This window comes from Rattus rattus, chromosome 1, assembly GCF_011064425.1.
Source record: "Rattus rattus isolate New Zealand chromosome 1, Rrattus_CSIRO_v1, whole genome shotgun sequence".
In the NCBI taxonomy this organism is placed as follows: domain Eukaryota; kingdom Metazoa; phylum Chordata; class Mammalia; order Rodentia; family Muridae; genus Rattus; species Rattus rattus.
Window position 1 is genome coordinate 259,267,329 of NC_046154.1, and position 14,312 is coordinate 259,281,640.

The 14,312-nt window shown below is 51.3% G+C and overlaps 1 protein-coding gene and 1 pseudogene across 1 annotated transcript; both read left to right on the plus strand.

Moving 5' to 3' along the window:
* The first annotated feature begins 1,478 nt into the window (after positions 1–1,478).
* Positions 1,479–7,254, plus strand: LOC116890142 (synaptogyrin-1-like). Its single transcript, XM_032890880.1, has 3 exons — positions 1,479–1,851; positions 2,761–2,906; positions 6,884–7,254. The coding sequence occupies exons 1-3, from the start codon at positions 1,479–1,481 to the stop codon at positions 7,103–7,105; spliced, it is 741 nt and encodes a 246-aa protein (XP_032746771.1). The 3' UTR covers positions 7,106–7,254.
* A 4,745-nt stretch (positions 7,255–11,999) lies between these two features.
* LOC116883157 lies at positions 12,000–12,868 on the plus strand (annotated as a pseudogene).
* The last annotated feature ends 1,444 nt before the right edge of the window (positions 12,869–14,312 follow it).

Consider the following 14,312-nt stretch of genomic DNA (forward strand, 5'->3'; position numbering starts at 1 on the left):
AGAAAGAAAGAAAGAAAAAAAAGGGAGGTTTGGGGATTTAGCTCAGTGGTAGAGCTCTTGCCTAGCAACCGCAAGGCACTGGGTTCGGTCCCCAGCTCTGAAAAAAAAAAAAAAAAGAAAAAAAACAAAAAAAACAAAAACAAAAAATGGTGGTCACGCATTACTTCAGTTCCTGTGGGTCAGGAACCTGCCTGGGTGGGTGCCATTGCCTTCAGGTCTCTCACAGGCTAAAGTCACAGTATCCACCCCGGCTGTGGTCTCACGTGATGGCTCTCCTCCGGATGCATGGGTATCAAGTTCACCAAAACAGTACTGGTTGGTTTCAGCCCACTCCATTGACATAGGCTGCTGATGGAGGCCTTCAGCTTCCTTCGGGCTGCCAGTTAGAGACTTCTCTCTGCTCCCTGCTGTGTGGGTGTCTGTGGTGCCGCTGGAAACACAGCAGTTGGCTTCCAGTAGAGCAGGCCAGGGCAGGAGACTAGAGAGTGAGCCAAGTGGGAACCAGAAGCAATCCCTTGTCACTTTCATAATGTCACGCTTGTAGAATGTGCTTTGATCATATTCCTCCCACATATTCCCTCATCTCCTTTCCCTCGAACCCCCTGTTCCCAACAAGCTTTTACCTTCACGTCTTTGATTACTTATATTTTATTTATGTGTATGTGTGCATTGTGACTATACTATGTGAGTGCAGTGCCCACAGACACCAGAAGAGGGCAGCAGATCCCCTGGAGCTGGAATTACAGATGGAAATTGTACCTGGGTCCTCTGGGAGAGTCGCAAGCTCTTAACCCCTGAGCCGTCTCTCTAGCCCTGGGTCTTTCCATTTAAAGTTGTTCATGTGAGCACAGTAGGAGCAAGCACAGTTCACCAGCCCTGCTTGGTTTGTTTTTTATTTTTTGTTCTTCCAAGTCAGGGTTTCACAGTGTAGCTCTGGCTGTCCTAGAACTCACTCCGTAGACCAGGCTGACCTCGAACTAAGAGCTCTTCCTGGCTCTGCCTTCCAGGTGCTTGGATTAAAGGTGCGCACCACTACTGCCTGCTGCCCAGACACGGTTTTAACCACACTGTCTGCTAGAAGCAGATCACTAGTTCCAGCCACTGTGGGGTGTGACCAGCAGGAGGCTGGGTCACTACAGCCTGCCCATGCAGCTGAAGTGAACCGGATCGACTACGACTTACAAAATGGACCGTGGGATGCGCTTGGCAGGACTGTTACCACTAGGAGTTTCTGATTTGTCACTTTGTTCCCTTGGGGGTAGGACTGGGACTTGAGGGCTGAGACAACAGAACAGCCTAGGCCGTTCAGAGAGGAACACACTATGGAGCTGGGCAGGTGTCAGGAACTGTGGAAGTTGACCTGGAGGACAGGGGATTGGACCTGAGTTCCACCCCAGCTTTGGGACCCTTGGTGTCAGGTGGTAGGAGAGGCTGTGTGTGCAGTCAGATGCCCATAAGCCCTTGCAGCAGGGTTGGAAATGGTTGATGTTGCCTGTGCTGTGTGGCCTCAGGCAAGTTTCCGTCCCTCTCTGGGCCCTCTGTGTCATACCTACTGGCCTCGGTGTTCACCGTGGAACGGGGAGCGCTGCTCACGCCTGTTCCTCTCCTTGCAGGTCTTCTCCATTGTGGTCTTCGGCTCCATTGTGAATGAGGGCTACCTGAACAACCCGGAGGAGGAGGAGGAGTTCTGCATCTACAACCGCAACCCCAATGCCTGCAGCTACGGCGTGACCGTGGGCGTGTTGGCCTTCCTCACCTGCCTGCTCTACCTGGCACTCGACGTGTACTTCCCGCAGATCAGCAGTGTCAAGGACCGCAAGAAGGCCGTCCTGTCTGACATCGGTGTCTCGGGTGAGCCTGCTTTGGGGGTGTCCCTTAACAGCATGTCAAGAGCTCTCTCCTCCACCTTCCCCTGAAGTGTGGGTAGTGTAGGGGCCATGGTTGGTAAGGGGAGGGGCTGGTCAGCTCTGGTCTCAGGGCTCTCCTGTACCCCTCCCTGGGGAGACTGGAGCCGCCCCCTTCCATTGGTCCTGGGGAGAATTGCCAGCCTGTGCCAGTCTCCCGTGCTTAGGACTCAGCTTGGGCATGAGTGGGACCGAAGGCTTCTAGGCCTGGGGTCCCTTTGACCTTCTAGAAAGAGCTAGGACTAAATGAATGTCCCCAGAAGCTCCTCTTAAGGGCAGGCCAGTACATGCCTACTCTATCCTGGACAGCTCTGGTAGACCATGAGCACCCACAGAAAGTCTTGCCCCTCTACCCAGCTCACACACCTCAGCTTCAGAGGGGCTCCATCTAGGGGGGCTGCACACATGTGGGAAGCGGAGGTCCAGGCCTCGGGTCGTGCAGCCGCTATTGTCCTGTCCCAATTGTCCCCTCCCCCAGTTCTCTAGAACTCTGAGCAGGGTCACTGCATCCTGCCCCGTGCATTAGCCGCTGGTCTTGCAGACTAAGCCAGGAAGGTGTCAGCCGTTAAGAGATGCCCCAGATATGGCTGCCTCTGTACCTTCCTTCCTGTACTGCTGGCCCTGTGAGTCGGCTTGACCTGCCCTCTCTGTGGTCTCCCCCGACCCCAGCTGTGTGTCATTCCCAGTCTGTGCCTTCTCCTGGCTCCCCCTCTCTACTCCAACCCCTAGCTCGTTATTTGGGGGTCAGGGAGCATGGAGACATGCTCTTGAACTACCCCTCTGTTCCTTGGTGCCCTGTTTTCTCCCCCTTCTCTTTGTATGTCACTGACATCCGGCCTGGCCCTGGGCACTCCAGCCTTCTGGGCCTTCTTCTGGTTCGTGGGTTTCTGCTTCCTGGCCAACCAGTGGCAAGTCTCCAAGCCCAAGGACAACCCTCTGAATGAAGGGACAGACGCAGCCCGGGCTGCCATCGCCTTCTCGTTCTTCTCCATTTTCACGTGGGTGAGTATGGGTTCCATAGAGTCCCCACTGAGGCTGAGTAGATGGGCTGAGCCCTGCTTCCTGGAGGGAACCTTGCTCCAGGGCCACCTGCAGCCTCCCTGAGCAGAGCTAGTCATAGCTTTCCTATGGATGTGACCTAAACATCACAATGTAGCCCAGGTGGGTCTTGAACTCAAGAGCCTCCTGCCTTAGTCTCTGACCACACACCACGCCTTTGCTGCTCTCACGCACAGAATCTTCACTCCTGGGTCTCCCCACTCCAGGAGGACATTTCCTAAGGGCTGTGCTTTCCAAACAAGGAAACTGGGGCTCAGTCACTTCACAGTGTACTTGTTTATTTTCTGTCTTTTTAAGGAATTTTATTTTTAGGTCCAGCATTTTTAGGTTGGTGTTTGCTTTTAATCTCAATACTGGGAGGCAGAGGCTGGTGGATCTTTGAGTTTGAGGCCAGCCTGGTCTACAGAATGAGTTCCAGGGCCACACAGGGAAACCCTATCTCAAAAAAACAAAAAATCCAAAAACCAAAACAAATATGAGGGAAAGCATGTTGGAACCCTTTCAGGGCTAGCCCAAGGTCTCAGGGCTCCATGTGCCACAGCATCGCTGGCCCCTCTGAGTGGGTCTAGGTCATATCCATTTTCTCCCTTCCTAATCTCCCTCCTGTTGAGAAAGGTTAGGGTGTCATTAGACCCCCCCCTTCCTTCTTTCCCTTCTCCTGCTCCGTTGTAAGTTCCATGTTCTTCAAGCAACCCCTTGGACTGCACAGTCCCTCTCCCAACTCTCCCTGGGTGACTTTAAAGATTTCTTCTATTTATTTTACGTATGAGTACACTGTCATTGTCTTCAGACACACCAGAAGAGGGCATCAGATCCCATTATAAGTGGTTGTGAGCCACCATGTGGTTGCTGGGAATTGATTGAACTCGGGACCTCTGGGAGAGAGACTTAACCACTGAGCCATCTCTCTAGCCCAGACTTCTTTTTGAGAACCCTAAGAGCCATCTTCTGGGGCACTCTGCTTCCCCTAGTATTGGGAGCTAGAGTTTTGTGGTTCAGTCCCCAGAGGCCAGCCATGGTCACCATAGAGCTCTTGATATCTTCAGGACTCGGCAGGAAGATCAAAGTGGCCTCAGGAGATCTCATTTGGGAAGAAGGTACCCTAAAAGTAGGATTTCCCCCATTCCTGCCTCTGGCTGAGGTGGTGTGGCTGATAAGAACGTAGCAATTGGATTGAAGGCAGACACCCAATGGCCTGGTACTTCTGCGCACAGCTGGTCCTTTCTGAGGCAGCTCTGCCCTTCCGCTTCCTCAATGGCCTCACCCTGCTCTCTCTGGCAGAGCCTGACTGCAGCCCTGGCCGTACGCAGATTCAAGGACCTTACCTTCCAGGAGGAATACAACACACTGTTCCCTGCCTCAGCACAGCCATAGTCCCTGAAGGACAGGGAGTCCACACCTCAGCAGGGCCCAGTTGCAGGAAGTCCCAGTGTTGGAGATGCTTGCCCACTAGGACAGGATGAGGCTGTCTGGAGGAGCTCGCATGGCTCACCACTGGCTCACTCATGCTGTACTGCTTCCTTTGTTTACTCTGTGTGTTCGCTCCTTCAGTAAACATTTATTGAGCAGCCGTTTTGTGCCTGTGTGGATTAGACAGCTCCCTGGCCCCTGGAGCCTATTGGCTGGAGAGGGAACAGTAGCCCAACTCCCACAAAGTGGGGTGGGCTGTTAAAGGTCTGAAGTGCCTCCATGAAGGGGCTGAGCTACGGACAGTGCGATAAACCTGTTCATGATCGCGGCGTGAAAGACCAGCCTAGTGCCTCCCTGGGCTGGCTACCTACAGAGGACCTTTGGCCTGGCTCAGTTCTCCTGTGCCGTGTGACTAAGAGCAAATTCTTGCACCACTCTGAATCTCAGTCAGTTTTCCTAGGCTGACTGATAATGAATGGATCAACGTCTCTAGGCAACTGAGCAAGGGCTAGCACAGGGCTTGGCACAGAGATGCTCAATAAATGTCAGTTCTGTTGTCCATTCATTCGTTCATTCATTCATTCATTCCTCCGGTGAGGTACATCTCCATAAGCCCTCCTTGTAACTACTTGTTCAGCCAGAAGACCTTGGCTTCCAGATACTGGGCAGCACAGCCCCCGCCTGTGTTTGTGCTCCCTGCAGGGGTGGAGGATGCGGTGGGTATGAGTGGACCCCAGAGTGCTGCCTCTGCCTTGCTGTACTGAATGCAGAGTGAGCCTGCAGACACTGGAGGCATGCAAGGACAGACGGCCTGCTGCCTGCTGAGATGTCACATCGAGTGCAGGTCCCAGCACACCGAGCAGAGTCCTTCAGCATCCCTCTCACGGCTCTGCTGGGCCAGGTCCTTCTCCTTTTCTGTATGTGGCCTCTCGTACTGGCTGACTGCAGTAGACATTGACACAGGCAGGATGGAGAAGAGCCACAGACACAGTTCTAAGTGCCTCTAGATCTAGTTCTCAACCTTCTTAATGCTGGGACCCTTTCATAGGGTTCCTCCTGCCGTGGCGACCCCGCCCACCATAAAGTTATTTCGTTGCTACTTCATTTTTTTTTTTTTCTTTTTTTTCGGAGCTGGGGACCGAACCCAGGGCCTTGCGCTTGCTAGGCAAGCGCTCTACCACTGAGCTAAATCCCCAACCCCTCGTTGCTACTTCATAATTGTAATTTTGTTGCTGTTATGAGTCAGATCATAGATATCTGATCTGTGACCCTGCAAAGGGGTCGCGATCCACAGGTTAGGAACCACTGCTCTAACTAGCGCACTCTCCCCTGGAAGGGTCTGTGGAAGTCATTTCTCCAGCCTCTGTGTGGGCATCATGAAGTCAGGGAGTGAAGCCTGGTCTCCATACCTCTCCAGCATGCATCCTGTTTGCTTTCTGCCCTCTAACCGCAGCCCCAGAGGGCTCCGATCACTCCTCAGGCCCCCAGGTTTGGGACTGAATTTCAGGACTCTTTGCCCTGGGTCCCCCTACTGTCTGCCTTCATCTTCCCATTCATGACCTAGGAGTGTAGGCTGGCAAGAGGTAGGGAAGGCTTTCTCTGAATTACAGAGCTCATCTAATGTGCTCTTAAGTCCCCGAGGTCAGCACCCTTGTCTTCTCTCTGTACGTGGCTGCAGTCAGACCTTTCCCAGATTGTGCTGAGAGATGAGAGAAACAGGACCCAGGATGTAGAACGGTCAAGGATTTGATGAACGCCATGATCCTGAAATGTGGTTTACTGTTTTGTCTTTCAAACTTGTCCCAAGTGTTTCAGCTAGAATTAGTTTCAGTGGCCAGTGATTTCCATTCAAATAATAACAAACTCCAGGTCTGGAGAGATTGAGTAGGGTTTGCATAGTGGCTGTAGTGTCCTCGGTGATCCGGGATTCCTCCTCTCCCCCCCATCTTTTACCCATCCTCCACCCTGGTGTGTTTTAGCAGCTAGAGCTCCAGCTAGCCCATCTGCTCTCTAGGCATTAGATCAGGGAGTGGGACAAAGAACACAGCTGTATCTCATTGGCTGGGAGTTAGCCCATGTGACCGTGCCTAGCTATAAGACAAACAGAAAGATGGCTTTTAGAAGCTGTGAAGAGATGTGAAGAGATCTCTGTTCTAGGTACCCTTTTCTCCCATTCCACGTAACATCCCTGAGGACACAGTTCGGGAGCAGGCTATGTGTCTCTGACCCTTCTTAACCCTCCACAGTGGAGTGGTCTTGTCTTGGGATGCATGGGCAGGCAACCTCTGAGGCTCTTTATAGATGGCTGATAAGGTCCTGGACCTCTGGAGGGGTGGCTGCGTGAACAGTGCTTTCCCTCAGTCAAGCTTGGTGCATTGAATGTCTGTAACCCTCTGCATCCTGTCAACTAACCTCTACTAACCCAATACTTTTTGTTTGTCTCTCCCTTAACCATCCCTCCCACCTGTCCCCGTCCCCACCTGTCCCCGTCCCCGCCTGCTCCATCCCAGGCGGGTCAGGCCGTGCTAGCCTTCCAGCGGTATCAGATTGGCGCCGACTCGGCCCTCTTCTCCCAGGACTACATGGATCCCAGCCAGGACTCCAGCATGCCTTATGCACCCTACGTGGAGCCCAGTGCTGGGTCGGACCCTGCTGGCATGGGTGGCACCTACCAGCATCCAGCCAACGCCTTCGATGCTGAGCCCCAGGGCTACCAGTCGCAGGGCTACTGAGCCCCCGCTGATGGTGGTGACAGTGACCGCCTACCCTGCCCCTGCCCTTCCATCCTAGCTCCCCTCCCAAGCACCCTGCTCCCTCCCAGGTGACCCTGCCTCGCACACGCTCAGCCTCCAAGTGACTCCACTGAGGCCCAGTGCAGCTGGGGTGGGAATGATGGGGTGTGTCCACATATGTGTGCAAGTGTGCCCAGGAGGGGTCTGGAGGTGGGGCCCAGGGGTTACAGTCATTCATTGTGTCCTTGAGCATCCACTGAGCACCTACTGTATGCCAGGCCTTGCTCAGCTGGGGAGAGAGAGAGAGAGATAGAGAGGGGTAAGGAAAGCTGAGGAGGCCCTGTTCCAGACACAGGAGAGGTGGGACATTTACTGGGAAGTTTGGCTGCAGGGGGCTCAGCCACACAGTGAGTGTGGTCAATCACAGGATGTGGGCCGTCATACCCAGAATCCCCTTCTGGGATTGCCAGAGTTATCTCCTTTTATGGTTGAGGAAACCGAGGTCTGAGGGATCAAGGCATTTTGTTCAAAGTCACTGAAGCGGCTGCTGATGAGGCCACATTAAGATGGGTCAGATATAGAGCTCCTGCCAGCCTTCTCTGCTTCCTGTTCCTACACCTAGGCTCTGTCACTCAGTGTTTGCTGAGGTGGGATGGGGGCGGGGGCAGGGCATCGCTTCAAGACATGAGTCCAGAGAGACCCCATGATCTGCCTCAAACTGAGGACCTCCTCAGCCTCAGCTGCTTTCCTCGTGCAGGTCCCCTCCTCAGTCTCGGTCTTCTCCTAGAGTGCTCCCTCAAACTACCCTTGTCCCTTTGTGTTGCTCCGTGCTCAACATGTCCCGTGGGGAACTCCTTTGGGGTGTGCCAGCAACTCCCTTAGCAGTTTCCCGGAGGAGTGGTAGCCATCTCTGCCTCTTGGAGGGCTCACTGAGCCCTTTGCTCATGGCTGGGTAGACAGAGGCCAGGAGGAGGTGGAGATGGACCCAGGGTCCCAGTAAGTGGTAGAGATGACCTTGCATCCTAAGTTTATTGGCTCCATCCACCCAGCAGGGAGCTGCACCCCCAGCATCACCTGGGACACTGTCCTCTCTCTGCTTGTTTGGGTCAGCAAAGGTTCAGGGATGGAGCAGTGGGAAGAGCTTTCAATTACAGGGTCAGTTTGAAAGCAGCCACACTACCCCAAATGAGGCAGGAGTGAGACGCTGCAGAGAGACTTCCAGCTCCAGGAAAGAGAATAGCGGGGTTGCCTCAAAGACAGAAGGGAAAGTAGGTGGGGCCTAAGGGGACAGCAAGGAGGCATTTTCATACAAGGTGCTTCCCTCCCTGGGATAGAGGGAACACAGAGGGAGGTGGTCTGTGTCATGCTCCTGTGCGTGCCCAGCATACACAAGCTGGTTCCTGGGAAGTAGGTCAGTGGGCTGTGGGTCACTTTTAACAATTGGGTGACCCACCACCTCATCCCATGCCCTACAGGACTCTGCCAGGCAGATTTGCTCTCCTGGTACCTATGTTGGTGTGATGTCACCAAGGTGTTTGTGGTCCCTGTCCCGTAGGAGCCTGTGAAGCACATACAGACACAGGGTCCATTACAGTGGGAAACATGTCGTGAGCTGGCCTGAGGAAGAGTCAGGGAGGGGACAAGAGTTTCAGAGGCCTAGAAGGAGCACCACTGCTCCTCCTGCACAGAAGAGGAAACCAGGAAGGGAAATAAACCCTTCCTAGTCCTCAGGACAGTTTCCAGAACCAGGAACACAGAGTTAGCATTAGAAATTGGATCCAAACTGGGATCTCCAAGTTTGCTAGGGATTCACAGTGTTGAGAGAGCTGTTGCTAACTTCCATGTTCCCCACCTGGGAAGGGGCTGTGTACAGCTCCATGACCCCACAGGTGGCTCAAGGAGGGACAGCTTAGGGATGGGGGAGAGTAACAAGTGACACCAGACCAGAGGAGAGACGGCTACAGTAGTGTTGCTGTGCCACCATAGGTCATGAACAGTCCTGGTCTTTGCTACTCACAACCCAGAGCCTTCTCTGCCTGTGGGCACTAGAGACTCAAGGCCTGACTGCCCATCCGTTTCATCCCGGACAGCAACAGACAGCAGGTGATGTCAGGCAGAGGGCAGGGTGCTGGTTAAACTCTGCCCAGCCTTGGGCATCTGTCATAGACTCTTACTGGTCCTCAGGCTGGAGACATTTACAGGACCAGGGGGGTGGGACTTCAGCATCTCCCCTTGTCCCATGCATGCCACCATCATGGTACCAGATAGCGGGTGAGTGGCCGGAGGAGGATTTGAGTAAGACCCAGGCTTCTGACTCAGTAGTGTGGGAAGGGTCACACCCCAACAGACATAGCATTAACCCCTGGAAGACCCAAGGCCAGCAGCACCCTGGATTTCCTTTCCCTCTCCACAGCCCCGCTTTCTTCCCACATTCTCCTTGGAGAGGGTCCCCCACAGCCATGCCCTGTGGAACTGGGGTTCCCTTTTCCCTGTCAAGCACAAAAGAAAGTCTGAGAAACGTGGGTTCCACAGGCGTTTATCACTGCAGGGACCCTTTGAGAGAATCATATTTCATTTACAGTCATACATAGAGTGAGAGATTGGGAGCCCCATCGTCTGCCTTCTGAGATGACATATCCTGCGTGGTCACAGGCCGTCTTGCCTGGGCGGCACCCAGTCCGCCTAGGATGTAGCAGTCAAGGGGTTAATTTCCAGGGGACTGGCACCAGTCTCCTGCTCCATCTGTCCCTGATGACTCTTGATTTTCAAAGACTTGGGGTTCCAGGCTTTTCCCACTTGTTATCCCTGGGGCACCTCTAACCTTGACCCATAAATCCTTTGATCCCTGAAGAATGGAGCAGGAGTCCCAGAGTTTATGGAGGATGAACTAGGCTAGCTGTCTCCCAGTGCTACCCCTGACCTGATAACTCTGGCCCCCTGCCCATGGCTCTGTCTGGGTGCCCTGGTCCCCTCCCCATGAAAAGTTACTGCCTGTGTATAGTATAAATATATATATTTTCTATATATAAGATGTATAATATAAGGCTCCACAATATATCTGTGAGAGTGTGTGTGTGGGCAGTGTGTGGTGAAGGGCAGCCCCCAATCCTGGGGTCCCCCTGCTCTAGACCCCTCCCCCACCTGGTTAAGCCTCTCAGTGGACCCAGTGGCCCTGAGGCATCCTCCTCTATGACATCCATCCATCTGTGGTGACCAAGTGAAGGTGGTGACTTCTGGTGACATAGTAATAAAGTGAAGACTCAACTCACCAGTGGGCCGTGTCGCTGTGTTTCTTTGATGTCCTGAGTGGAGTTTATCCCTTCTCTCTTGTTTGCTTAAGTTGCTTTTTCCAAGACGGAGTGGCATGGATCCAAGGCTGGCCTCAGATTCAGTAGAGCTGTAGTGACCTTGGACTCTGTGTGTGTGTGTGTGTGTGTGTGTGTGTGTGTGTGTGTGTGTGTGTGTTACAGCAAGCTCCTCTACTCACAGAGCCACCTCACCAGCCCTCCACCTTATTTTGTTAAGACAGGGTCTCCCGCTGCCCCACACTTGTTGAATCTGGAGTTCACCAGTTCAGCGAAGACTGGCTGATCAATACTGGAAGAACTCCAGGGATCCTCCTGTCTGCACCTCTCTATTTTTACGTTGATGCTGGGAATCCAAACTCGGGTCCTCATACTTAAATAATAAGTACTTTGCCAACTGAGCCTTTCTGATGCTGCCTCTGTCCTAAGTGCTGGGATTGTAAGCATGTGCCAGCGCACCTGACTCATACTTTATAGGAGAGAGAACCCAGGGCCCTGTGCATGCTAGGCAGGCACCATACTGACTAAGCTATATTCCCAGCCCAAACAGACTTTCTTCTAAGTGTTTACATACTTACTAGGGAAGGGGGTGCCATAGAGCTCATGTGGAGGTCGGAGGACAACTTTTGGGAGCTGGTTCTTTCCTTCCACTGTGTGGATCCTCAAGATCTAACTCAGTCGTCAGTAGCTGGCCTGACATTCGCTACATAGACTAGGCTGGCTTTGAACTCCAGGAGGACTGTCTGGCTCTACTTCCTGACTGCTGGGATTGAAGGAGTGGGTTGCCATGTCTGGCTCATGTAAGTATTTTAATAATCCGTTTATGCAACTATAGCTACCTATTCATTTTTATGTGTATGGTAGTTTGGTCTGTCAAGGCATCACATATGTGAAGTCTCTACAAAGGTTAGAAGAGGGCATTGTTCCCTTGGAGCTGGGGTTATCTGTGGCTGTTAACCACTGTGTGGGTATTGGGACTTGAACCTGGGTCCTCTGCAAGAGTGGAAAATGTTTTGTCATTTATTATATATAAGTACACTGTAGCTGTCTTCAGGCACACCAGAAGAGGGCATCAGAGCTCATTACAGATAGTTGTGAGCCACCATGTGGTTGCTGGGATTTGAACTCAAGACCTCTGGAAGAGCAGTCAGTGCTCTTAACCACTGAGCCATCTCTCCAGCCCATTAATAAATTCTTGTAAGAAGTCTTTCCTGGGGCTGGAGAAATGGCTCAGTGGTTAAGAGTACTAGCTGCTCTTCCAGAGGAACCAAGTTCAATTCCCAGCACCCACATGGCAGTTTGTAATTGTCTATAACTCCAGTCCCAGGAACTCTCACACCCTCTTCTGGCCTCTCTGGGCACCGAGCACATAAGCGTTTAATAGATAGATATGGGGGCTGGAGAGATGGCTCAGTGGTTAAGAGCACTGACTGCTTTTCCAGAGGTCCTGAGTTCAATTCCCAGCAACCACATGGTGGCTCACAAACCATTGCAATGGGATCTGATGCCCTCTTTTGGTGTGTCTGAAGAAAGCTAGAGCATACTCATATACATAAAGTGAATAATTAAAAAATAGGAAACATAGATGGTGGCCGGCGAGTGATTCTCCCTGGGTTCCTTCAGGGCTGAGGAGACGCCGGGGCGGGGGACCCGCTCGTGCAGCCTGCTGGCCTCTTCACCCCCGCCCCCGGAGGCCTCCTCTTTCCCGTCCTCCACCTCGGGGGCGGGCCAGCATCCTCGGACACCATGTCAGACTCTGAGGAGGAGAGCCAGGACCAGCAACTGAAAATCGTTGTGCTGGGGGACGGCACCTCCGGGAAGACTTCCTTAGCTACGTGTTTTGCTCAAGAGACATTTGGGAAACAGTACAAGCAGACTATAGGACTGGATTTCTTTTTGAGAAGGATTACCTTACCAGGAAATTTGAATGTTACTCTTCAAGTTTGGGATATAGGAGGGCAGACAGTAGGTGGCAAGATGTTGGATAAATACATCTATGGAGCACAGGGAATCCTCTTGGTATATATTACAAACTACCAAAGCTTTGAGAATTTGGAAGATTGGTATTCTGTGGTGAAGACAGTAAGCGAAGAGTCAGAAACTCAGCCCCTGGTTGCTTTAGTAGGCAATAAAATTGATTTGGAGCATATGCGAACAGTAAAACCTGATAAACACTTACGATTTTGCCAGGAAAAATGGTTTTAGTAGCCACTTTGTTTCAGCCAAGACGGAAGACTCTGTCTTCCTGTGTTTTCAGAAAGTTGCGGCAGAAATCCTGGGAATCAAGTTAAACAAAGCAGAAATAGAACAGTCACAGGTGATTATCTTAAAATTTATATTTTAAAAAGTAATGAATTTCTTATGATGATTTTTATTCATCAATTCTTCCACATTTATTCTATGTACATGTCACCCAAAACCTTGGAAATAGATTACACGTATAAATGAGTGTTTATTGCTGAAGATGGAAAATTAATTTTTACAAAATAATGGCAGGGTTGGGGATTTAGCTCAGGGGGAGAGCGCTTGCCTAGGAAGCGCAAGGCCCTGGGTTCGGCCCCCAGCCCCGAAAAAAAGAACCCAAAAAAAAAAAAAAAAAACTATACTTGCTACTCTGTTGAGGGAAAAAAAAGAAAAAAAAAAAAAAAAAAAAAAAAATAAATCAAAAAAAAAAAAAAAAAAAAAAAAAAAGAACCAAAAAAAAAACAAACAAAAAAAACAAAATAATGATAGCCTTGCAATTTTGTCCCTTTTGTTTGAAAAAAAAAAAAGAATAAAATTTTGTCAGTTCTTAGTTAAAAAAAAAATAGGAAACATGGGAGCAAAACACCCATATATATATATTTTTTAAAAAGGTCTTTCTCTTTGGTTCTGTGCATCAGACTTGGTGCTTTAACATGACCTTCAGGTATATCTATCTCATATTTTACAATTTGCTATCAAAAGTCCCTGCCTGAGTGCTGGCTGTGCTGTCCATTCCTAGACACCAGAGCTGCCTTTGTGCACACCCCACAGGGTCAGGCTCTTCCTCGTGAAGTCCCTTCTCTTGCCATGGCCTTAATGGGCTTTAGCTACCACTGTTTCCTTTGCTCCTGTCCATCTGGGCACAGATACTGGCTCCCCATTCTTGCAGTGGCATAGTGGCACAGACTGCCCAACCATATGCTTGCATGCCAGGTACACACCTGTGCTGCCCACCACCCGCCATGCTGGCTGCCCTGAGTCTGCTGAGAGCCATCTGCCGTATCTCCTCTGCTCCTGGTCTTACTGCTTTTTTTGTTTTGTTTTTTTTGTTTTGTTTTGTTTTTTTTTTCTTTTTTTTTTTTTTTTTCGGAGCTGGGGACCGAACCTAGGCCTTATGCGCTCGCTAGACAAGTGCTCTACCACTGAGCTAAATCCCCAACCCCCTGGTCTTACTGCTTTATGTACTGGGCTTACTTAAAAATACAAGTGAAAGGGTAAAAGCAGAAGCTGGCAAGAGGGCTCAGTTGGTAAAGTGCTTGTGTGAGCTTGCAGACTTGAGTTTGTCCCACGTATCCACAAAGAAAGCTGGGCGTGACGGGCGAGGCATTCTCAGGGCTTGTATTCTCGGGCTGTGGACAGATGGTGACAGGAGGAACCTGGGGCTCGATGGCCAGCCTGTCTAGTTGAAGGCTCCAGGCTCAGTGAAAGAACCTGTCTTTAAAAAGAAGGCGGTTGGGGATTTAGCTCAGTGGTAGAGCGCTTGCCTAGGAAGCTCAAGGCCCTGGGTTCGGTCCCCAGCTCCGAAAAAAGAACCAAAAAAAAAAAAGAAGGCAAGCAGCTCCTGAGGAAGTACACATAACGCCAAAGACCTCAGGGCCTCAGATACAAAATCAGATGAGTACACACCCGCGTGCACACACACATGCAGACACACACAC